General features: G+C 37.5%; 1 protein-coding gene across 1 annotated transcript in view; it reads left to right on the top strand.

The window, feature by feature from the left end:
- The first annotated feature begins 3063 nt into the window (after positions 1-3063).
- Positions 3064-27194, top strand: part of LOC149836048 (uncharacterized) — a 41308-nt gene continuing 17177 nt past the window's right edge. Inside the window, exons 1-10 of the mRNA XM_090008951.1 lie at positions 3064-3292; positions 11633-11751; positions 11858-11964; positions 12081-12168; positions 12309-13383; positions 13488-13542; positions 13636-13717; positions 14206-14286; positions 24697-24801; positions 24903-24952. Of these exons, the coding sequence (XP_089865077.1) occupies positions 3160-3292; positions 11633-11751; positions 11858-11964; positions 12081-12168; positions 12309-13383; positions 13488-13542; positions 13636-13717; positions 14206-14286; positions 24697-24801; positions 24903-24952 (1895 nt within the window). The 5' untranslated portion in view covers positions 3064-3159. The remainder of the gene's footprint in view (positions 3293-11632; positions 11752-11857; positions 11965-12080; positions 12169-12308; positions 13384-13487; positions 13543-13635; positions 13718-14205; positions 14287-24696; positions 24802-24902; positions 24953-27194) is intronic.

The raw sequence follows: 27194 nt of genomic DNA, 5'->3' as shown, positions 1-27194 counted from the left end.
AGAGCTGAGTCTGACACCGTCCATCTATGGATGAACGGACTCCAAAACACGGGTCCCACAAGTTTTTTTTCTGGACCATTGATGCTCTAGATAATGAGATCTAGATCATTCAAAATGGACGACTGAAATTAATCCCAATACCATGTGTTTGGGAGGCCGTTAATCCTATGGACGAATGGATACGTTCCCGTGTGTGTGTGTGTGGAACGGTATGAATACAGTCACAACTATTCAAGACGAGAGCAGATCATGTGATCTCTCAAATCACTTTACCAAAGTGATTTGACATCTTCACCGTCCATTGCTTCTTACGGCGAGGTCCTTGTGTACATTGTGGGCGGGGAGATGCCAAATCACTTTTCTAAAAGTAATTTGGCAGATCACTTGATCTGTGATCTACTCTTGTTTTCAAAATATCACTTAATTTTGAAATATCACAATTTTATCATGATATTCTTGCAATGTTAACTTTTTTAATTTGTTTTCTAGCAATTTTACATTGTACATATTTTCTATGTCTGTTTAAATTCTACATACGTCCATGTTTTCATGTGTTTTTCTCAAAAGAACAATTATCACAAGATTTTCCCTTGCCAATTTTTTCAATTGATTATAAAAAAAAATCCAGTTAAAATTTAGTTGAAATTGAAACTCACGGTTGGCGTCCCTTGCTGTCAGGTCGAAGCTGGGTGTACTCCCCGATCAGCAGCGGACCGTCAAGGTTTTACCAACCGGAGGCCAGCCAATATGCAGTCGGTGATGTGGGGTTTTCCGTCGAAACTATAAACCGAAAAAAGTTTGAAATGGCAACAATGTCTTCCTACAGATCAATTGTCATTCTAGTTGCAATTTGTTAGATGGTCAAGTTTCACCATATTGAATAGCTGGATGAAGGGACCAAGGAGGGCTCTGTGTGGTTGGTAGGAGCTGTTAGTGCACGTCGCCATGTGGTAAGACGTTGCAGGTTCAAACCCCAGTGGTACTTTGAATAATAACTGGTGGGGGTCTGCCTATCCCCCACCTTGCCTTTAAAAAAAAAAACAGCTGCATGAAGGGCTAAATCGTTCCAAGGATCTTCTCAAGTGAGCAGTTATATTCTAATCGTGAGCAACACAATAACTATGCCACAAGAACACGTCGTTTCGGGCGTACGTCTTTGGTAACACGGACACGCTATGCTATTAAAAATATTTCGATAGAAATACACTTTTTTGTATTAAAATATCAAAAAAATAGTTTCATTGATTCAAAAAATGTACCCTCCATGCCTTATTTTTCGACAAGTTATACGAGCTTTCTCTCAAAAAGAAAAACAAGTTATACGAACTCGTGTCATAACGTGTCTTTGTGACATAAAACAACAACGATAATTATGTAGGGTGAGTGCTAGCTATCAAGGCACACGTTTTCTTCAGTGGTTGACATAATCAATGCTTTTGCTTTTGAGGATGGCAATGCCAAGCTGGTGATAGAGAGAGAGGAGGTCAGGTACTCCTTCAAAGTGGGTCTCCCATATCCCTCAAGGTTTGAGATTTAAGACAAAAGGACTTCAAGGGGAAGTTCATGCCAACATTATAGGAATACTTTGCATGCTTAACAGGCTACCAAGCAAAACCACGGCGGGGTCGCCGACGCGGCCAGTAGGGTGCTGAAACGAAGACACCATGTCAAACTTCGCCGGTGTACAAGTGTGTCCTTAACTTTCAGAGGTGGGCCGCGGAAGGCAGGGTGGTCATGAGGCCCCACCCGGGGTTTTCCTTGCTTCGGTGAGGGTTCCTCATCATAAAAAAAAAAAAAATGCTACCAAGCAAAATGACAGTTACTATTGATAGCTAGGATTCACACCTATTTCTCATATAAAAAATGATATCCTTTTGTAATCATGTCTGGAATATCTCAATGATTTTCAATCCTTCAAATACTGATGCAAAGAGACAATGACTTTACATTCTTTTGGATATCGGCCTGCCTATAAAGCTTCACTCATATGGTAGGAGCGGCTTGTGAATGTCACCAAGTTGAAAGAACTTCACGAGTTCGAAATCCATGAGTACGTGTCATTTGCAAGGAGAGACTTTGAGGTTTTTATAGGGATGACAGTGGACCGGGGGAAAACGGGGCCCCACCCCGCCTCACCCTATTTGGACCGGGGATGAAGGTTAAAATCCATCCTCATGTGGGGATGGACTTATGCTTTCCCCCACCCAGCTCCGTCCAAATCCCCACCCCCAATCCTTTTAAGGGATGACAATAGACCGATGGAAAATGGGGCCCGCCCCACCTCACCCCGTTTGAACAGGGGATGGAGGACATGAAACGGGGATGGAGGCGGGGGTGGAGGTTAAAATCCATCACGTGCAGGGATGGAGGTTCGGGTTTTGAGACGGGACAGGGGTAGAGCCCTTGTCCCTTGCCGCTGTCCCGATCCATTGCCATACCTAGGTTTTTACTAAATTAAAAGAGCAAGGAGCGGCTAAATGTCACAAGCAACCACATGACAACCATATCCTAGTATCGTCGCCGAGACCTGCTAGCCACCAAGTAGCCCTTGTTTCTGATAACGAGAAACCCAGAGCCTATAATTGGGTCCGGATCAGGTAGGTTGAGTTGGTCAACAACGTCAAAAGGGGTATAAACGTAATTTATGAAAACCGCTAGGGTAAATCCGGAAGATAAATGAGCGAACTTCTCGGTGAACCGACGGAGAGTCGGAGACTGTGGACCGTGGGGGAAATCAGAGATGACCAAAATGCGAAGTCATCGTACGACGTCTAATGGAACATGAAAGTCAAGCCCGTATACAAACCAACCAGCTGTACAAAACAGGGAACGTAAATGTAAATTTAGAGAAAAATAGTACATTTCAGGTTAGAAAAGCTCCTACTTATTACGTGGCAATTCAATATGAAGAGACTTATTTTACAAGTATGAAGAATGGAAATAATCTTTTGTTCTCACTCGTATTTTCACGTTCGCGAAAACCCGTCGTTCGTAAATCGCAATCCTCCGTCTTTTTTTTTTTCCTAATTTTCTCGTTTCTTCTTCATTCTCTCTCTCTCCTGCAAATTTCGACGCTACTAAAACCCTATTCTTCGAATTCTCTGAGTTTATTTTTTTCATTTTTTCCGTCATCTTTGGTTTTTTTTTTTTGGTTCTTCGATGGCGAGCGAGGAGCAAAGGAAGGAACAGACGAGAAGCGACTCCTACAAGATCAAGATGGTCAGTTTCTTCGATCGGACGGTTCCCATCATCTTGCAGAATGATAACGGGCCGTGCCCTCTACTCGCTATCTGTGAGTTTCCTTTTCCTTTTTTTTCATTATTTTTGGAAAGCCCATTTTGAGAATTTGTTTGTTTTATAGGCAATTTTGCTCTTTTTTTCGATTTTCTAGGTTTCTTCCCTTTTCTTCTTCGTCGTTTGTCGTTTATCGATGCTGGGAAATGGTTTTTTTGTCTTCATGTTCTTCGGGGATTTATTTGTTCCTTTGATTGAATTTCCATGTTGTTGTTGTTGTTGTTGTTGCGATAATCATATTGCGATGGGTTTTGCCGTCACTGGTACCATTAATTGCTGGGACTGAAACCAACTATCATTTTTTTTTTCAATTTGTAGCGGTTTTTGATATTTAGCATTGGGGTGGTGAGAAATAATGTGATATTGAATCGAGAGTTTTTGTATTTTGAGGATTGTTTGGTGATGAGAACGTTTCTTCTCTGTGTCTGTTGGCAATCGTTGTGATGGTCGATGTGGTGGACATTGCAATGAATTTGTTAAAGGAGTTGTTGGACGGTTTTGTGTTAAAATTAGAAAGCATTTCAGTCTGGTGGGTTGATTATTTTTGGGAAAGTTGGAATTGAAGAAATGGAAGCATAATGGTTGAAGCTTGTTTTGTCTGGTGCTCATAAAACTTGGGGCACTTCTTTTTTCTTCTTCTTATTCCTCTCTCTCTCTCTCTCTGTCTCAAGTGGAAGTTACAGTGCTGAAAGTAGCATAAGAAAAAAGGAAAAAAAGGAAAAAACTGAAGAAACCACCTAAATAATCCAATGTGGCAACTCATTTTTGTTTTGGGTCAATGAATGGTTTGTCCAATATCTGGATCAAATTCTATTGGGTGATTCATGGATGATTCTATTGCTTGATTCAGAATTTTTCTTATTTGCTCAAATATTAAAAAAGTGACTTTTGAAAGTTATTTCAATTTGATTTTTATAAATAGAGCTATTTAGATATCCATCTTTTTTTGAATGCCTTTAGAAAACATGTTTTCTTTTAGGGCGAATGAAATTCAATGCATAAATCTGTTAAAGATACAGTAAAAAAAAACTTTTTGTTGGCATAACTGGGCCATTATGGAACTGAACTAAAGACCTTGCCAATGAAGTAAATTATCAAACCTATGATCAACCAGGTGGGAGCGAATTAGTAGATTCTTTTTGGGAGAGAGATTTTCCCTTCTAGAACAGGCACACAACTCTCCGAGTCTCCATTCCATGTGTGCTTGTTCCCACCCCATTTTGAGATCGAATCCACCCTAAAAACTGATGCTTTTGCTAGATCCTATTCCTAGAAGTATGGTTTGCCTCAAATCTCACTCATTTTCATCCTACCCAACCTTCTTTTTGCTTCTAACCCTCAAAACCAAACCCTAAAGCCCCTCTTTTACCCTAAACCCCCTCATTTTCATCTTGCACACATTTTTTTAACTTCTAACACTAAAAATCGAGCCCTATGGGTTTGATTTGTGTGATATTGAAGTTGGAAGAGGGTTTCAAGCATCAAAACCAAGGGTAAGCTCATTTCTTTTGATGTTTAATATTTTTTTTGCATTTAGCTCTTTTTTAGTCTTAAATGTGTTGTTGATCTTAGTTTTTTTTCTTTTTTTTATCTTAAATCACCCATTTTTTATATTCTTAAATATCAAAATGATGCCCTAAAAGTCGATGGATGGTGGAGGTTGTGTCAAATAATCCAATATGGAAATATTGTAAACTTGTGGATGTAGGTACACCTTTAAAAGGAATAATACAATATAACTTTTATGGTTTTATAATGCATGGTGGATTGTATAGTTGGATGTAGGGCATCACAACTCTACTGTATGGTTATGTACTCATCGTATTCCTTCTGTTGTTCGTGTCGAGCTTCTTACGAGTCTCATACATGATAATAAACAGAAGACACAAGTACATGCAACATTCATGGGAGAAAAATTGCCATAAGTTGTTCCTAATTCAGAAGATGAAGATAAACCATCAACATCTCAAGCTATAGAACACTTACGTAGCAGCAATGAATAAATTTTTTAGTTTGTAACCTTGTATAACCTTTCTTGGTCTTATTTGTTATGTAAAGTTGTATACCTTTTGACTTTGGTATGTAATGGTATTTTACTTTAAGTTTTAATTATTTGTATTTGTGATAAATTGATAATTATATTTAATAATGGTTGGACGTGATGATTCGGTGTGGTAGTTTTGTGAGATTGCTGACGATATCGGGTGACGTAATGTATTAAGATGCAGATTTTGTTGTAAATTGATTAATAGAGGTGCACATCGCATGAAAAAACACATTGTTCGAGAACCTGATGTTTCAGTGCGACCATGCATGCGAGCTCCAGATGATGCACGTGCTATAATATTTGCCAATCTTAGTGAGATATATAGAAGGCAAGAAGCAAGATTACAAGAATTGGTATGTGCGCATGACCTTCATTCCCTGACACAATGCAATGCAAAATCTGATTAAGATGAAGAGCAACAGAAGGCACAAGCCCCACAAGTGCCAGCTGCCTCACAATAAAATGTCATTTCTGATTATGAATGAGAAATGTTTGACAATGAAGATGATTGATGAATCTTGTTGCAGTGCATTATGCAGTTGTAGTAAACTTTTGAGTCTTTTCACTTTTTTAGTCATGTTATCAGCTATGTAGTTGTACTGTTGTAGTGAACTTTTATGTTATTGACTTTATGAGTTTATATAGTGAACTTTTGAGCATTTTGACTTTTGTAGTCATGTAACAAACTATGCTTTTTGTGTTTTATCAAGTATCAAGTTTCACTATCATCAATGTTATTGACTTTATCTAATGAATTACTGAACTCTATTTCATGTGAATGACATGTTAGTGGTCTACTATGCTTATTTTAATATAATTACTTTTTTTTAATTCTCATACTCATTTTTGTTTATTTATTTTTTCTTGTGTTTTACGTTATATATATATATATATATATATATATTTGAAAATTTTCTGTTTTTATTTTAAATTTTTTGGCATAATTTAGCCTTTTCTTTTTGTTTTTTCCCTGTATCTTACGATATGGATTTCTATACACTAATTGCAACGTTGATAAAAAACCCCATCAGATACCTTATAGTTAATGTCATGTACATATATATAATCACTAGAACATGAGAACTACCATGTGAACCACGATTTTCATGGGTTTTATGTTCTTTTCTCTTAAATCCAACCATATGGATATGATCTACATGCTTGGTTTTATAGGGACCAATTCTTGAATCATCCTATTATGATGCATAAGCAAGATTTTTTAAGGCTTTAAAATCAACAAATCATAATCTTCATAAATATTCAAGCATCCAAAAATAATATTTTTATGTCAAAAGTACATGATCCAACGGTTGATTCCTAGCAAATTCACCATGCCGAACACGTCAGCATGGTCGGATTTGTGAAAGAGTGTTTGAAAAACCCATTGCGCATGGTAGTTCTCATATTCTAGTGGCGCTATATATATTTATATAGGGAAGTGTTAGAATGTGCAACCATATGTGCATCCTAATAACATGCACAATTAATTTGGGGATACTATATTACCCCTGAAAGTGGCTTTCTTGTCATTCTTTTGTTGGGCTTTCTTGTCATTTGCTTAAAAATAATTTTTTAACATGAAAACCTAATGACAAGTCTAGCCTTCCTTTAAGACCCTTTCCCTAACCTCTCTCCCCTTCCTTCAATGGCTGCCGACCCATGATCATATACACACCGGAATACAATCCGGCTTGATACCTTCTAGCATCTGGCTTCATTCAACAACTCCATTATTTATTTCTCTCTCTTTCATTTCAAAGAAACAAGAGGCATTTCGGTGCTCTAAATTCAAGTTGTGTTTGATATCTAGGTTCTTTTTCCTGGTAAGCGTCTTTCTTTCTCTTTTTTTGCATGCCTTCTCTCTAGGTATGATTGTGGAGTGTTGGGGTGTTCTGATTAGTGTTGAGATGCTGCTGATATAAGAAAAGAGTTGGAGTTTTAGTGATCAATTTTATCCCTCATTCATAATTAAACATCTCAGTTGAGATTCAAAGTAGGATTGCATGTTGCGTGATTGACAATGTCACCATTTCTCAAAGCTGCTGAGCATTTCAGAATTGTTGCTTCACTTCCAATTTGAAATGATGGTTAGTAGGTAGCAGGGAACACAACACTGTCGATAGCTCTTCTGCTATAAACTTTTAGTTGGGAGTGTAATTTTATGGATTTTTTTTCTCTATTTTAGCTTGTATTATAGCGACCCTTTTAATTTGTTGGGGAGCTCTGTATCATTTCACTATGACCATGATTTTTTTCATGGAGTCCACCCCTGGTTGCGGTAGGCCTGTGACAGCCAGCATAAAAACTTTGTCATATCCTATGAAAATGAACCAATATGAGAATTTCGTTGGGGCGTTCCCTACTGAGCGACGCGCTGTACTCTCTAGGCCCGGAGGCAGTGATAAATGTGCAAGGGTTGCTAGGTCGTCGCCCAGAAGCGACGCGTCACACCGGCGCCCGGGTGTGGTGTCAAATAGGCAAGGGTTCCCTCACTTTGTTGGACGGGTGGGGGTAAAGAAGTTAGTCCAAGACCATAAAATTAGGTTAGCCACTTGGAACATAGGGTCTTTAACTGGTAAGTTGGTAGAGTTAGTAGATGTTATGTGTAGGAGAAAGATTGATATTTTATGTCTTCAAGAGACCAAATGGGTAGGTGAGAAAGCTAAAGTGATAGAACCTTGGGGATATAAGATTTGGTATACAGGAATAAATAGGAATAGGAATGGAGTAGGGATTGTTATGAGTCGTCAGTTTATAGATAATGTAGTTGAGGTCCGTAGGAAGGGTGATAGAATTTTACTTATTAAATTAGTATTAGGTACGGATATTATTAATATTATTAGTGTTTATGCACCTCAAGTAGGTTTAGATGATTCCATTAAGCATCAATTTTGGGAAGATTTAGATGGAGTAGTACAAGAGACATCTTATGGAGAAAAGCTTTTCATCGGCGGTGACCTTAATGGACATGTAGGCATTAGTAGGGATGGATTTGAGAATATCCATGGAGGCTATGGTATAGGAGAAAGAAATGAAAGTGGAGAAAGGATTTTAGATTTTTGTTTGTCCTATGATATGATCTTAGCAAACACTTGGTTTAGGAAGAGGGAGTCTCACCTAGTAACATTTAAAAGTGGGGTTAATATGAGTCAAATAGATTTTTTCCTACTTAGAAAGAGAGATAGGGGTTGTTGCATCGATTGTAAGGTTATACCAGGAGAAAGTGTAGCTACACAACATAGAGTCTTAATTTTAGATCTTAGAATTAGACAATGCCGCAAAAGGGATAGACATAGGATAGATCCTAGAATTAAGTGGTGGGCACTGAAAGGAGCTAAACAAGGAATGTTTGTAGAGCAGGTAGTTAAGGAAGTTGATTGGTGTCTCGAGGAGGATTCAGAATCAATGTGGAATAAGATAGCGGGTGGTATGAGAAAAGTAGCTAAGGAGGTATTGGGTGAGTCTAAAGGCGGTGCACCACTAGGTAAGGATACATCATGGTGGAACGAGGATGTCAAATTAGCTATTAAGGTTAAAAGAGAGTGTTATAGAAATCTAAGTAAGAGTCGTGATAATGAGAATTTGGAGAAGTATATGATAGCAAAGAAGGAAGCTAAAAAAGTTGTTCGAAACGCGAGGGCTAAGGTATATAAGGAGGTTTATGACAAGTTGGATACCAAAGAAGGCGAGAAGGATATTTATAGGCTTGCAAAGATGAGAGATAGGAAATCGAAGGATTTGGGTATGGTTAGATGTATCAAAGATGAAACGCAAAGGGTTTTAGTCAAAGATGAGGAGATTAAGGAGAGATGGAAAGATTATTTTGATAAGCTATTTAATGATAGTCATGCTCAAGATCTTGGAGACTTCTCCATTCCTTTTCATGAGATAAATCGTGACTTCATGCGCAAGATTCAAAAGAAAGAAATTGCAGAGGCTTTGAAGAAAATGAAATCAAGAAGGGCAGTTGGCCCAGATGGTATACCTATCGAGGCTTGGAAATGCTTGGGAGAGAAAGGTTTAGAATGGTTGACAAATCTTTTTAACTTGATTTGGCGAACAAATAAGATGCCTAATGAGTGGAGGAAGAGTACTTTGGTGCCTTTATATAAGAATAAGGGTGATATACAAGATTGCACAAACTATCGTGGTATAAAACTCATGAGTCATACTATGAAACTTTGGGAGAGGGTGATTGAGTCTAGGTTGAGGAAGGTTGTCATGATATCGGAGAATCAATTTGGTTTTATGCCTGGAAGATCAACTATGGAAGCTATACATCTTCTTAGACAACTTATTGAAAGATATAGAGAGATGAACAAAGATTTGCATATGGTTTTTATTGATTTAGAGAAGGCATACGATAGAGTACCTAGGGACGTTCTCTGGTGGACAATGATGAAGAAAGGTGTTTCTCTCAAGTACATTAGTATAATTAAAGATATGTATGAAGGAGTAGTAACCAATGTCCGCACTTGTGGAGGGGTGACAACCAATTTTCCGATAACGGTTGGGTTACATCAAGGATCTGCTTTAAGCCCTTTCCTATTTGCGATAGTGATGGATGAACTTACGAGATCAATTCAAGAAAATGTACCGTGGTGTATGTTGTTTGCTGATGATATTGTTTTGATTGATGAGTCTAGAGCTGGGGTTAATGCTAAGTTAGAATTATGGAGACAGACATTGGAAGCTAGAGGTTTTAAGTTGAGTAAGAGTAAGACTGAATATATGGAATGTCGGTTTAGTAAGCAACGAAGTAGTGATGGGAGTGTAGTGAAGCTTGGTGAGCAAGATATACCGGTGAATGATTATTTCAAATATTTGGGATCCATCATTCAAAAGTATGGAGAAATTGATGGAGATGTAAATCATAGGATAAAGGTTGGGTGGATGAAATGGAAAAGTGCTATTGGAGTGCTGTGCGATCGTAGAATGCCATTGCGGTTGAAGGGAAAGTTTTATAGGACGACTATTAGACCCGCTTTACTATATGGTACGGAATGTTGGGCTGCCAAGAGACATCATATTCAAAAAATGAGTGTAGCTGAGATGCGGATGCTTAGATGGATGTGTGGAAATACAATAAAAGATAAGATTCGGAACGAAGAGATACGTAAGAAGGTAGGTGTTGCACCCATTGAAAATAAGATGCGAGAGAATCGTTTACGGTGGTTTGGACATATTCGGCGAAGGCCTAATGATGCTCCAGTTAGAAGGTTGGAGAAATGGGAAAATATATTAGTTAAAAGAGGTCGGGGTAGGCCTAGGAAGACTTGGATGGAGATGATAGGAAAGGATATGAATGCTTTGAACCTCACCGAGGACATGGCGTTGGATAGAAATGATTGGAGGAAAAGGATTCATGTGGAAGACCCAAAATGAATTTCTTTTTGGTTCATATCGCTGACCCCAATTGTTTTGGGATGAAGGCGTAGTTGTTGTTGTTGTTGTAATTGTAGTCCACTCCTGGTTGCTATTGTTGTAAATTTTACAATGAATACTATGATTTTTTTTTTGTCAAATGAAAAGAATAATATACAACACTAAATGAAATCAGTGGCGGCAACCAACATTGGGTTGGATTCAGGTACACCCTGATGGAGCTGCTGAATGAGGCCGGACGCTAGAAGGTATCACACCAGATCGTGTTCCGTTGATATTTCGGTGAGTGTACGATCATGGGTGGGCAGCCATTAAAGGAAGGAAATAGAGGTTAGGGAAAGGGCAGAAGTCTTAAAGGAAGGGTAGACTTGTCATTAGGTTTTCATGTTAAAAAAATATTTTTAAGCAAATGACATGAAAGCCCAACAAAACATTTACAAGGAAGTCATTTTCAGGGGCATATAATGTCCCAAAATCATTTGTGCATGTTATTAGGATGCACAGACAGTTGTGCTTCTAACACTTCCTTTGTGCATGTTATTAGGATGCACAGACAGTTGTGCATTCTAACACTTCCCACATATATATATATATGTGTGTGTGTGTGTGTGGTACTGAACGATCATAACTTATGGTGGTATACTTTTGATTTACATAGACATGATCTCCAAAAGCAAAAACTAACATTTGTATCATGCTTTGCAAATTTTATTTACTATTTTCATGTGTCAAACTTGACTCCAAAATCCTAACTTTGTTCACGGTTCATAACATCAGATGGAGTTGTCCATCTCTAAGTAATGAGAGGTTATGATTCTTGGGTGTTTGATAAGGGCATGCAATGGAGTTCTGCTGAGTATGTCATATATGTGCAGCAGCTAACATTCTGTCTAACATGTGCAACAGGCAATGTCCTGTCACTGAGGAACAATTTGAACCTTAATTTGGATGCACCTGAAATTTCACAACAGAGATTGCTCCATCTTGTTGGTGAACGATTACTTGATGCCAACAGCAATTCTGAGGTAACCATTTTCTTAAAATTTGCTAGTGCCTTTTCAGTTTATCGGGTTCATTAGCACATTCTAAATTTAGTATTTGTGAAATGGTCCTTATTGTTATTTGGTGCAGAGCAAAGATGCTGGATATGTGAAAAATCAATTGCAAAACATCGCAGATGCAATTGACCTTGTCCCTTCTCTTGCAACTGGAATAGATGTCAATGTTCGTTTCAGGAAGTGCGCATTGTTCTTTTTTTGCAATACCTTATTGCCTTTTGTTATATGCTAACATGGATCTTTTCTTACATAAAAGAGATATTTGTTGAATTGGCTAAATTTGATTCATTTTTCAGCATAAGTGACTTTGAGTTCACACCAGTCTGTGCCATATTTGATCTTCTGGAAATTGACCTTTTTCATGGTTGGATAATTGATCCTCAGGTATGCTTTTCTCCAAGCTGTTTGCTCTTTATAAGAGTTCTCACTATTATCTTTCTTATCTTGATTTTAAGAAGACTGAATAACTTTCTGTTTACTTTCTGTTTTCTGATCATTGATGAATTTGTTTTGTTATTTATCAGGATGCTGATACTGCCTCCGTAATTGGATTAAACTCATATAATACCCTTATGGAGAAACTTGTGGCCCTTGAAGCAAGCGATATACAGCATGAGAGAAACTCTGAGGAGGATTGTGTAGATTTTGCTGCTGCAACGACTGCAACTTTGGGAGTTCCATCCCCATGCCTTTCAAGAGTCAGATCTTTTGAAGATCCTCCTGTTGCAGTCTCTCTTCTTCAAAGCAGAAGGGGAGATGACGAAGAAGCAGAACAACTTACGAAAGTCTTGGAGCTCTCAAAAGACGATGATTCAATTACCGTTTATGGATGTCTATCTCCTGATACAAATGTACTGCCTTCATCAAATATGAGTGAGAATACACGTGTTTTAAGTTCTGAACCTGTTGGAGTTTCCAAACTCTCAGAAGAGCATAAGGGTGGTGAGGGTGATAGGCCTTTGGAGCCAGAGGAAGGTAAACACGAGGAATGCACCACATATACTGCTTCTAATAGCAGTGGGTGTTCATCAGAATCTACATCTGAGGCGAGTATTTCATTACCCAATGTGGCATCTGCAAACTGCATGGTTCAGACATCTGGAAGTCATGTGATATCTAGTTGTTTGGAAGAAAATGACATAACTAATACATCCTATCAAGTTGAGCCATTCTGTTTCCCTGATGGATCAGGTGTCTCTCCTTCAAGCAATATATGTGAGAATCACACATATAGCTTGACAAGGGAGCAGGAGTTTCTGCAGACAGGCCTTGAAGATTCTTCAAACCCATTCATCAAGAAATACAGAAACAATATTCCTTCCATTGCTGCAGATACAACTGCAGACTTTTCTGTTACTGATGGTGAGCGAAATCTTGTTGATGTGCCTGTGGATTCAACTTCTAGCTTGGATGGTAGTGAGCCAATATATGAAGGTGAGGACTTTGTGCAAGATGCGGGATTTGCTATATATGAAAATCCAGAACCCATGTATGAGGGTGAAATGGTACTTGCCAAGCAAGCAGATAGAGAGAAAGAAGATGGTTGCAGAAGCCAACCCATTGATAGGAATGAACCAGTATGTCTGGCTGCAAGAGAAGGTAAATGGTATTCTGTCATTGTTTTGTTGTTTGTTCCTGTATGTTGTTTGTTTTTTGGGCATCATAAGATAATTTATTTTTTTATTCTTTTAATCTTTTTTCAGGAGACTTGATACAACATTTCTTGTCAAATAATGCAAGCCAGTTGACTATATACGGGTAAATTAATTTCATATATGCCACATTATCTGGTTGTGTCCTTTCTTTTCTGCTCCCCCCTAAGTTCACTGTTTTTGTTATTCCTGTTTGCAGCTTATTTTGCCTACAGGAACATCTGAAGGAACACGCGATCTGTGTTTTTTTCCGTAATAACCATTTCAGCACTATGTTTAAGGTAAAGTCATCTCACGTTCATTATAAATTCTGTATTCTTCATAGGGATACAAATCTGTCAGAGCTTCCATCCAGATCTGTCCATAATGTTGGATCCAGGTAGTTTATGTTTAAATCTGTATTGGCTTCCAAACAGATATGGTTAAGTCAAGTCTGATCCAAGTCTGAATCAGGTCTAACACAATGCATTTATCTTTTCCCATATGAAAATAATAGATTTACCTATTTTCGGCAGACCCAGTACCACAGGGACTTGTATCATAGTGAGAATGGGGACTTTACCGTGAGATCCAAGACAGATCAGAATACAGAATTGGACCCACTAGTCAAAAGTCAGATCCAATGTTGGTTCATGCATGACCTGATGTATATCTGACACATTTGCATCTCTATTTCTTTGTGGCTTTTTGGGCAACTGTAGTAGCCATTTGCCCACTAGAACTGACCTTAACTAACAAATTCGACTAATTTGCTTTTCTATTTTTGTAGCATGAAGGGCAACTTTATTTGTTAGCAACTGACCAAGGTTACATTAACCAGCCTGATTTGGTGTGGGAAAAGTTAAACGAGGTAACTTTTATGGTTTCATTCATAAAAGGCTCTGAATACTCTCTTCCTTTCCTGCTTTATTGTTTGCACCATGCATTGGTCTGAAGGCTTAAGGTGTCAAGGTATAAGCTTCTCCAAAAAAGTTTATAGAAGTACATATTTATATGCACTGATAAATGAAAAGAAAGCCAGAAAAGTGTAAAATAGTCAGAGTTCTGAAGATTGATGACTAATCACAGGAACAAGTTGAAAAGCAAAACCATATTTACCAAAAGAAAAAAGATACTCTTAACATTTCTTACACAAATGCTCAAACCCTAAAGCTGATTCCATTGTCGTATAAGTGAAAAATAGGGCATCACACTCAAAATTTACAGTTACTCCATTTAGGGGGTGTTTGTTTCAGGCACGACATAGATAAATGGGTTTTATGTGAAATTCATTTCAAGGGGGAAAGTAAAATAATATGAAATGGGTTTCACAGGAAACAATATTTTTGGATGTGATTGTTTAATGGTGAAGAGGTAAGTAAATTCCCACATGGAATAACCCCATTCACAACGGCTATGCATGCAGAGAAAGAGAGAGAGCAGGTTTTCTACAGCCCCAACGGAGAAGAAATGGGGGTACAAAGAGAAAGAGGGGTTTTCTGCAACTCTAAAACAGACAAGAAAAGGGTTTTCTGCAACCCAAACAGAGAGAATAAGACTTGCAGAGGGAGAACTTACATGGTGGAAGAAGGGCTGCAAGGCAATGGTGATAGGGAGACAAGGCATGAGAGCTTCATGCGTAAGGGGGGAGGTATGGAAGCATTTTCGCACAAAACCAGTGGTCAGCGGGAAACTGGCATCCTCGTTGGCTCTAGGCCCCACAAAATCCCTCCCGACGCATGTTCATTTCACTGTCTTGAGAAGCTGCTCATTTTCATATGAAGTTGAGCTGTTTCATATGAAATGAGCGTGAAACAAATGCTGCCTTAGGATAGGGGATAATTGGTGTTGACTTTTCCATTCCTCAGTTTAAAAAAGTTTAGGGCTGCACATGAGCCTTTACGAGCCTAGGTTTGGCTTATACAAGCTTGGCTGGTCAAGATTCAACCTAGTAGTGCTTGTCCCAAGCAGAGAGAAATAGATAGGGGAAGGGGGACAAAGAAACAAACCCTACCTAACCTTAATCCTAAAATCTTAAACTCTAGGAAGAAAGATGGAAAAGCATGCCTCATAAAGGAATATGAAGAACGGAGGAGGCTTTGCATCTCAAAGGAGGGTAAAAGTGGAGTCTATGGCGGATACCTCATCAAGGAATAAGAAAAATGGAGAAGGCTTTGCATCTCAAAGGGGTAAAGTGTAGTCTGGGGCACTGAAATGCCACCTTTTTTAGAAGGTGATGCCCTCAAACCTGAGCCTCAGCATAGCAAGGAAGTGGAGGACTTTGATGCAGTAGAATTGGTTCTTCTCGATGTCTGCTTTGTGATCGTCATTGCTGAAGGAGGAGATGGAGATTCAACATTTGATGGTAGAGCCACGACTCCAAGTTGCATATGGAATGTAGGTGAGGCACCTGGCAGCGTTGTGGGCATTTCGGAGTACCCATGTAAGCTGCTTTGCAATCATTATCGTCAGTGTCTCTTGCAGCTCTCCTTCGCTGACCAATCCACCACCTTCAGTGATCTCACCAGGCAATGAGTTCCATTGATCAAAGATGCATCAATTTGGCTCAAGGCAGAGAAGTCTAAGGCTTTGTTATGATTCAATAATAATAATTGCATAGGCACACACATATTAGATGACTTGATCAAATGTGCTCAAGCTTAACTCATATTCTAGTGATGGACATCAAAATATTTTTCAGTTGATAGGTTGCTTTTGTCACGAAGTATGCGGAAGTACAAAACAACGTTCATAAGCACAATTACAAATCCAAGAATGGATAAACACAAACACAAAGTCCAGCCAAGATGGGCATTTAAGAGATGCATTCACTGATCCAACAATCATAACAGTCTCATAGGCAGTCACTGTTCCAACAGTCTGTTGGAACTGTCCCCAAAAGTGACTGTTAGAACTTAGAACAGTCTCATAAGCAGTCATTGGAACAGTCCCAATAGTCCAACAGCTAGTTGGACTATTCCAACAATCATATAAACCCCCTATACTATACAATAAAGACAAAAATACAATATTGTCCCTAGTGAACAATCACTATTTACATGAAATAACAAGACCAAAATGCCCTAGAAGAGCATTACCTATTACATAACATACAATATATCAATATATATATATATATATATATATATATATATATATATATATATATATATATATTAAGACCCTCCTCAAACTTACGGTGGGATAATCGAAAGTTTGTTAAGGAGAAAAAAAATCGCAGTGTAGAAAGAGCTTTAGTGAAAAAATCCGCAAGCTGGTACTCAGGTATGACATATGACAACTCAATGGTTCATCTTAAAAATTCTTCACGCACGTAATGACAGTCCATCTCAATATGCTTCGTACATTCATGGAAGGTGTGATTGCTGGCTATGTAAATAGTACTTTTTATTATCGTAACACATTTTCGAAGGTTGTGAGATGATTACACCTATGTCCTTGATAAGACTCTTTAGCCATACTAGTTTCATTATAGTTGTTGTCATTGCTTGGTATTCGACTTCAGTGGAGGATAAAGAGACCTTATGTTGTTTTTTGCACCTTAAAGAAATTAGAGAATCACCTAAAAATACACAAAAACCAATGGTTGTGATCCTATCATTAGGATTTCTCCCCTAATCAGCATCAGTACATGCAAGTCTAGAGAAGAGGATGAGGATAGAAAAAGCCCTTTGCTTATTGTATTTTTAATGTATCTAACAATCCTTAAGGCAACACTCATGTGCACAGTTGTTGGAGCATGTTGAAATTGGTTGACAACATGAAGGACATGAGCTATGTCAGGTCTGGTAATAAAGAGGTAGGTGAGAGACCCAATCGGTTGACAATAAGGCATAGGATCTTCAAAAAGAGTCTAGTCTTCAAGTAGTAATTTGTCATTCACAACCTCAGAAGTCTCCACCTTCTTGTCGTCGAAAATTCTTGACTTAGCACAAATATCAATTGCTAACTTCATTTGAGACAAAATATAACCTCTGGGAGAATAAACTACTTCAATACCCAAGAAGTATCTTAGAAATCCCAGGTCAAACATATCAAAATTTTCTTTTAAAACGTTTTTAATTTCATTGACTCCCTTTATATCACTTATTGTTATTATTATATCATCTACATATAGCAACAATACAACAATATTTATATTTATATTTGTATTCTTAACAAAGAGACCAATATCGATATAGCATGATTGAAATCCCTATTTGATCATAATATCTCTAAATCTATCATACCAAGCTTTAGGAGCTTGCTCAAGACCATATAAGACCTTTCTCAGTTTTAAAGTCTTATCATTTTTAATATTATATTCCGGAGGGGATCCATATAAATTTCCTCATGAAAATCACTGTTGAGGAAAGCATTCTTAACATCTAATTGGTAGATATACCATTTTTTAATGAAGACAATGACTATTAGAGTTCCAACACTAGTTATGCTAGCTACAAGAGCGAATGTTTCTTCATAATCAATTTTATATTCTTGTGAGTATCACATAGCCACAAGTCTAGCTTTGTATCGTTCAAGAAACCTTTCACTTTTAGTTTTAACTTTGAAAACCCACCGACATCCAATAAGTTTCTTTCTTAAAGGCAAATCAATAATTTCCCACGTATAAGCTTTATAAAAGGCATTTAATTCTAAGTTCATGGCTTCAACCCATTGAAGACAATCTTTGGCTTCGTGATAGTGAGAGGGTTCATAATGTGAATGAATTGCAATAAGACATGCTTTATAATTTGGAGAGAATGAGTCATAAGACACAAATTTGCTTGGTGGAATAGATGCTCTATTCGATCTCCTAAGAGTAATGTTTTCTAAAGTAAACTCTTGACTATTACCTATAGGAATATCTTGGGAAGTTTATCATAGGCACATGTTTGGGTATCATTTCTACGACAGGTATAAACTTGAATATTTTGAGAAGAATTCTCATTCAATTCATTAACATCATAAGACAAATCATTGTCATCGTCTAAAGAATTTTCACAATAAAAAAATGTTTCACAATCATTGGACTTACATGAGTCAACCTCTTGTCTTGGCAAGATATCAAACAAGAATGCATAGTCTACTTCATCTTTGTTACTTTATTTGTCAAATCCATTGTCATTTTTTAAAAAGGTTTTATCTTTAGAAACATAAAGCTTGTTTTCTTCAGAGTTACCAGTCAAGGAAGTGGGAGCGGGAAGCGGGAAGCGGGAAGCGAGGCACTTTCAAAAATTTAGGAAGCGGGGGACCACTTAGAAGAAAATTCCGAACCGTCTCGGAAGCGACCTAGGAAGCGAATCGGAAGCGAGGGGGAAGCGAAAAAAAAACGGGAAAAATGGGGAAGCGTGGGGGAAGCACGCTTCCCAAAAAAGGGGGACGCTTCCCCTCACGCTTCAGAAGCGCGACGTTTCGCGCTTCTGAAGCGTGCTTCCCCTTTTACCTAGGCGCTTCCGGTAACTTTGGTTTTCTTTATAATCGAAGCAACAATATCCTTTTTTATCTACACCATAACCCATAAAAACACATTCAATAGCTTTTGGTGAAAGTTTATCTCTTTTATGAGTAAGAAAAAAGCATTTAGAACCAAATATACGCAATCTTTTGAAATCGGGTGCAATCTTAAACAAATTTTCAAAAGGAGTCATATTTTTAAAGAAGAAGAAATCATTCTATTTATCAGATTCTACATGATACAATCTATTGATGAAAAAATAATTTCACACCCATGATCGATAATTTGAAAAACCCCAAAAAGATTAAGATTGAGTTTTGGAACTACTCTTATTTTGGAAACAAAAAAAGGTTTAAGATGCTTTTATATCCAAAGTTTCAATACTTTTAATTTTTAAAGAAGTTCCATCAACGGTTGAAACATAAGGTAGATTTGTTTTGGTGCATACATCGGAAAGGGGATTCTCAAAAGGGGTCATATGAAAGGAGGCATCCAAATCAAGGATCGAAGAACACATATCAGGAGGAGAAGAGGAAGCAATAACGACACAGAATGTAAATGATACTTTGAATATTTGTTGAAGCACCTCCGTTAGTTGAGAGAGGGAGAAAGAGTCTTTAGAATCGCCTCCTCCTCTTTTGTTTGACTCTTCCCTCTTTGGAGTAGATTCCTCAACCAAAGCCACCTTGTTGATCTTTGGACAAACCAATTCAATATGACTCGACTTATTACAACAATGTCATACAATTCTTCTACCTCCACCATAGTTATTTTTTCTTTCAAAGTGTGGAGGCCTATAAGTTTTTACATGGTTACCGGGCCTAGATATGGCTAAGACTTCATCTCCTTTTCTTGTCATTCTAAGACGGGTCTCCTCTTGACATACTTTGAAACAATATCCTCAAGAGGTAAAGAAGCGGTTCTATGAAGAAGAGAGGATCTCACTTGCTTGAATTCGAGACGGAGACCATATAGAAATTGGAAGAAGTTTTCTCTTTTCAATTGCTCTTGTCTCATTTGAATTTCTTGAATGTGAACCCATTTGTGTTCAAGAATAGCTAATTCATCCCACATAGGAGATAAGGTGCTATAATAGTCATGCACATTCATGTCTTTTTGCTTGGTGGTTCAGACCTTTTCTTCCAAATAATATTGCCTTGCAAGATCCTTTTGAGTGTAAATTCTCTTCAAGAATACCCAAGTCTCATTAGCTTTTTGAAACTTGAAAATGTTGCCACATATTTTGATGTCAACATTATTCATGAACCATGCAAGAATTTTTGCATGATTGCTCTCCCAATCTTCTACTTTATTTTGATAGTCTTGAATGACCTTGATACGATCATCTCCTTTAAGGGCTTTATCTAGATCTCCTTCTTTCTTTGTGAGCACAAGTTGGGGTTCGAGAATGGTTCTCATGACGAAACCCCAAAGCTTTTTGCCCTTTAGATTGTTTTCCATTGTGGAGGCCCACATCATGTAATTCGTCCCATTAAGCTTGAAGGAGAGGTCGATCTTAGTATCAGAGTCCGCCATGGATAATGGTAAAGAGAGAGAAATAGTAGTCTTTTGAGAACCACGAGCACAACACTAACTTCAAGCACCACAAACAAGATGATTTTGCACAATCTTGAGCACCATGAAGGCATGAACATCAATAGGGAATTCTCCACAAGATCAAGAGCCTATGCTTTGATACCGTGTTACGAAGTATGCGGAAGTACAAAACAACGTGCATAAGCACAATTACAAATCCAAGAATGGATAAACACAAAAGCACTAAAGCACTATACAAGCACAAAGTGCATACAAGGTTATAAAGACCCAAATGAACAACATAAAAAATATACACTTTATTGATCACAAATGCTTAAACAAAGCCTTATCTTACAAAGAGGAGAAAGACACTATGTATATAAACCCAAGATGGGCATTTAAGAGGCATTCACTGTTATAACAGTCAAATTTATGACTGTTGAAACAGTCCAACAGCTAGTTGGATTGTTCCAACAGTCATATAGACTCCTTACATTATACAATAGAGACAAACATAAAATAAAGAACAAAAATACAATACTGTCCCTAGTGGACAGTCACTATTTACATGAAAATAACAAGACCAAAATGCCCCTAGAGAGCATTACCTATCACGTAACAATATAACATACAATATATATATATATATATATATATATATATTAACAGCTTTGCTTCCAGTTTCTATAAAATGACTGTTGGAACAGTCCAACTAGCTGTTGGACTGTTCCAACATGCATCATTAAGTCTTTGACAGAAATGGGAACCCATGCAATTTTCAATTGATTGAGTAATAGGCATCGAATTTCTATGAAGGAACCAGAACCACTTAAATCCACTCCCAGAAAGCACCAATTGTAGTATATTGTACTGGTGCAAGAGGTGTTACTTTGAGGAACATAACTAGGCCTGACTGTCACACATACTTCTCTCCTCAATGAATTGTTCCTGTACCACAAGAATCCACCTTTTTATGAACTAGGTTTTTCTAAATCTAGGTTGAATATGCTTTCCAACAAAGATGGCATCGGATGATCCAACATGGCAAATGTGGTACTCAAGTAATGAGTGAAAACCGATTGAAAATTGAGTGCAACTATTGCCATAATATTTTTGTGTATGTGATATGAAGGTACGAGTCTTGTGGCATGTTCTTAATTGCAAGATATTTAATATTTTGCATTATTCTTATGAGATAGTTGATGTTTGGTGATGTCTTATTCAGCTCATAGAGACATAAATGCTTCATATGTGATTGTATGGTTGCATTTTGTGCATTTCATCATTGTTTTGTGTGTTATGATTTTTTAGATTTTTTGCTGTTTTTTTTTTATTTTTTAGAATTTTTTATTTTTATTTTTCAAAATTTACTATTTTTTACGATACTATACATATCTTATTTTGGGCCTGATCGATATGGGTTACGATATGATACTTACAACCTTGAATCTAACCTTACAGATATGAACTACATGGTCTATTGGGTAGAGAATGACTTTTAAATCATGGGAATCTAGCTTTTGTACAGGATTTTTTCGTGATCCAAAAATCAACTGCCAAAACTACACTAAATTTTCACGACTTAAAATAAGACACTTTTATGTTGAAAAAAACATGACTATAGGGTCGATCTCTAACAAATTGACTATGTTGAACACGTGCAGGGTCAGATTGAGTCAAAACAACTTGCACCTATGTGTTCAACATAGTTAATTTGTTAGAGATTGACCCTTGGGTCATGTTTTTTCGACAAAAAATACCTTTTTAAGTCACAAAAATGTAGTGCATTTACAACCATTAATTTTTGAATCACCAAAAAAAAATGTGTAGACACACTAAATTTTGGTGAGTCAAAAGTCCATCCCCACCAAACAAAGCATGTAGATCATATCTGGAAGGTTGGATTCACTTAAAAAAGCATGAGCAAAAGGCCAATGAGATATTAGTTGTTTCAACTCATTGATACTATATGCACATCTGCACCATAGACTTATGTGTGTGTGTGACCATCAACTTGTCAACTTAGTTATGCCTTACACCACATTCCTTGAAAAGCAATTTTTGTTATGCCCTAGATTGGCCATCTGAAAATGACACCGCGTTTGAGGTTCAAAATGAATCTGCATGCCACACTTCTAAATCATTCCCAACTTTAACTTTAGCAAAATTGATTAATGGACAGTTGCAGCTTTACTTACCTGTGGCTACCAGCTTCATGCTTTACATGATGCTTCTTTCTAAGGCTGCTAATTGAACAAAGAAAATTCCTGTCACATGGGTGTGGGTGTGGGTGCGGGTGCGGGTATGGGTACGAGTGCGACACGGGTGCGGCGTAATTTCAAAAATTTTGGACACGGGGACACGGCTATATATATATATATTTTAAAAATATATCTAAAGACTGTGCTGCTGCACAGTTTGCTAAAGACTGCTGCCAGACTGTGTAGCTGCACAGTCTGCTAAAGACAGACTCTGCAGCTACACAGTATATATATATATACATATATATATATATATATATATATTTAAAAAATATATATATAAAAGATCATTTTTTTTAGTTTTTATACATCTTTTGCCCTAAAAATGGACAAAAATAGACTCGATCAAAGTTGACCGAGTCCAAAATGTTGACGGACTTGGCCCCAGTGCGTTGACCGAGTCCGACACTTGGTTGACCGTGTCCGCCCCGTGTCGGGGCGTGTCGACGCGGGTGCGTCGACCTTATAGCCGAGTCCGTGTGACTTAGGAAAATTCTTAGTCTAGTTTCATTTGTAGATTAATTCAACTCTTATGGAATATCTTTTTTTGCTTTCTACCTTAAATTTCAATCTCATACATCATAACTTTTAGCAAAAGGAAGACATCAATTCTTTGCAAAAGAAATGGAAGAAATCTGTGTAACAATCATGTTTTACTTGTTAGCACAGTTGGCAAACATGGCGATCCGACTCAGGAATCGCCCGAGTCGGATCGGATCGCCCACTAACTGGGCCGCTGATTAAGGGCAATCCTGTTTTAACCAGGATTGGGCTTCAATTGGCTGGGAATCGGCTGACTCGGCGACTCACCGATTCAGTCCTGAATCATACGATTAAGGACTAAGACACCACAAGACGGTTCGGTTATGATTCACTGAATCAAATCGGGTTTCATGCTGGGTTGTTTCAATATGAACCGGTTTTAACCTTTTAAAAGATTGTTTTTCAAGAAGGGTCGACAATCGACCCTTCTCGTTCTCTCTCGACCCTTCTTGAACCCTAGGCGGCTGCCGGCGACCACCGACGACCGCTGGCAGCCAGGCTCTCTCTCTGCCTTGTCTCTGTTGTGGCCTTTGGGGCCATAGATTTCTTTTTTTTTGTCCAGACTGATGGGGGTCTCACACTTTCCCTATATTGCAGTGTGCACGATGCACACTATTGCGGATATTAATTGTTTGTCCATTTTATAGTTTCTATTAGTGCCAAAATATTACAAAATGATGCTTGCAACAGGTTGAAATTTGAAAATTCAAAATTTCAGGTGTGCTTCTCTATTAGTTTATTCTGTTATGCTATGCATTAATTGCATTTTATGATTTAGAACTTAAAAAGGTAGTGATTATTAGTTTACTTGTTTCATTTCATTGTTCTTATGTATGCAGCTATGAACATTTTTTATGTTTTTATTCAAATATTTTGTAGTTTCTATTCTTTGATGCTTTGATTTAGTGAATTTGCTGCTTGGAGTTTGATTATTTGCATTCACATTGTAGAAAACATAGTGTTATATTCAATATTTAAAAAATTAAAGTATAATAAAAAAACACTAAAAAAATTTAGTTCCTAATCCGTCCAAGTTACCGGGTCAACCTGCTGACCTGCAAGTCAGGGGTCGGTCTGAGTCATGGGTTTGCCAACTATGCTTGTTAGTGGCTATGAACTATTAGTGGAAGCATTCAGCATGAATTTACTAAATTCCACATTTTGGAAGTGGGGTATAGCTAAAAGCATGCCCATAAAGATTACAAGATAACTAAGATTGACAAATGAGTTGTAGCTCTCTCAAATTTGAATGTAAAAGAATCAGGAATGCAGAATAGGAATTTATGCTGTTGGTTGCATGGACATTAGTTGTTTATTGCAGCTTAAACTTCACCATGCTTGACACCTGCAAGGATTAGGCACAAACCTACTCATAGTGGGTCTGGGAACTTGGTTTTTTGATCCCTATGCATAAGCAATGAGATAGATTCATTGCCATTTTATGGTATTCTGTAAATTTGATGCCTGATCACCCATTTGTCAGGTCAATGGAGATACAGTGTTTATGACTGGAAATTTTGAAGAATTTAAGATTGGAAATGATGCCAGTAGCTCGTGGGATGAACAAAATGCCATGAACAATACTTCTGTGTGTAAAATTCTTTAGATTCAAACACCGAGTTGCAGTTCTTTATGTTTTATGGTATTATCAATATGAACATCTGATTGTTAACTTATTCCATGGTTCAGGAATATCTTGCCAACATGGACAAAGCTACGTTGACAGATTCAGCCATGAGGTACACCTTCAAAGTACTTGTTAATCATTCACAAATATGATAGAAAGGAAGTTTTTGAGAATCCAATGACATTTAGTTTTATTGTGGTCCATATCTTAAACATCCTTTGATTTTTTTCCCTAATAAGGCATGAGTGCTGAGCATAGTTACCGGAAGCGCTAGTATAAGGTGAGAATCCCGATTCCTAGGAAGCGGGAACCATAAGCGGTGTGGAATCGCACTTCCTATGCATGGGAATCCTGATTCTCACCCATAGGAATCCTGATTCCCATGTTTGAGTTTTTATTTTCATTGGAATTCTAATTTCCAAGTTGAGGAATTATATTCCTCATATATAGGAATTCTAGTTCCTCACCATATGTAGTGCTAAGTCACACGGACTCGGTTAAAAGGTCGACGCACCCGTGTCGACACGCCCCGACACGGGGCGGACACGGTCAACTAAGTGTCAAACTCGGTCAACGCACCGGAGTCAAGTCTGTCCACATTTTGGACTCGATCAACTTTGATGAGTCTATTTTTGTCCATTTATTAAAATTAATTTTGGACTCGGTCAACTTTGACCGAGTCTATTTTTGCCCATTTATAATAAGTTTTGTTGTTATCACACTCACAAGCTTCTTTATGTGTTATATTTTGGTAAGTTTGTGTTATTACTTCAATAGAATTACTTTTTTATTTTTGCTTTAAAATTTACAATCTTATTATTGTTATATATATATATTTTTAAAAATATATATATATATCAGTGTTGTGAAAAGCGTTGAGGCGTAGCGAGACGCTCCACCAAAATCTGAGGCGAGGCGTAAGCCTCAAATTTTTTTAAACTTAAAAAACTATAAAAAATATCTAAAATTATAAATAAAAAAAATGCTTTATTGATGAAGCAACAACCAACAAGAAATAAAAAATCTCAAATAAATACTGAAAAATATGAGATTAACATGTAAAAATAACATTAATGCAACAACTTGATCTATGTAAGTATCTAAGAAATAAAATATGAGCATTCATTCAATAAAAAATTAACATTAACAACAAAATGCATATTAGCATTAACAATATCATGTCATAATTAGAAAATGCATATTAGCATTAACAATATCATGTCATAATTAGAAAATGCATATTAGTATTAACAACCGAATATTAAAGCGATAAAGAGTGCCCTTACTGAATAACCCATGCTAAGCAACATTAATCAAGTCACTTATGATTATAACCAAACCTCATGGCATCACTAACCTCTTTGACTCTCAATTAAAACAGGCTGAACAGTCCTTCTGCTCCAGATCCTGAACTATAACACATTCATCAAACATATAGTTTGGTATGTGCACTCTCCAGTCATAATGTACAACACCGAAATTTGGGATATCATGCACGATTTAGCAAGCTACTGCTACATTTTATAGCATCAAAATCTTCAAACTCTGAAATACACGTACACTCAAATATTATAGGACATACCATTCTTAATAGACAGCCCTCTGTAGAGATATATTTTATTATCACATGCTGCACAGTGCTGAAAGTTCTGAAAAAATGCCTAACTGAACCACATGCCACACGATGCACCATTGCCCAAAAGCAATATTTTCTGGTCTTCTCTATCCACAAGTTTCACAAGTCTCATTTTCTTAAATGAAACTTCACTCAAAACTCGTAAACAATTTGTTTCTGTGATCCCCATATAATACACACACGATGAAAACATCCCCAATCTCCATGTGATCCCTCCCCCAAAAGAAAATGAGAAAAAGCAGTAGACTGCATGTGAGAGAGGTAAGAGTACCTGTGTGAGAAAAATATGAGAGAGAGGGAGAGTCTGCGTGTGAGAGAGAGACTGCGTGAGAGACAAGAGAGAGCCTGCATGAGAGAGAAAGAGTATGCGTGAAAACATAAAAGATTAGGGTTTGTTTAAACTTTAAACCTTAATTTTTGGTCAAATGAGGGATTTGACCCTCATTTGACCAAAAGCCCCAGGCGTACACGCCTTAGTTTGAGGCACGCCTCGCCTCAAGGCATATGATGTGCACGCCTCGAAGGTTTTGCATTTTATATACGTGCCTCAAGGCATAAAGCCCCTCGCCTTGAGGCGAGGCGCATTTTTAATAACACTGATATATATATATATAGCCGTGTCCCCGTGTCCAAAATTTTTGAAATTGTTCTGCACCCGTACCCGTACCCTCACCCATGTGACATAGTTGTAGTGTGATTTTGTCTAACACAGCCACAA

This window comes from Nuphar pumila, chromosome 6, assembly GCF_984573655.1.
Source record: "Nuphar pumila chromosome 6, dmNupPumi1.hap1.1, whole genome shotgun sequence".
Lineage (NCBI taxonomy): Eukaryota > Viridiplantae > Streptophyta > Magnoliopsida > Nymphaeales > Nymphaeaceae > Nuphar > Nuphar pumila.
The sequence above is the reverse complement of the archived record's forward strand: the minus strand, read 5'-3'. Positions and strand labels throughout refer to the sequence as shown.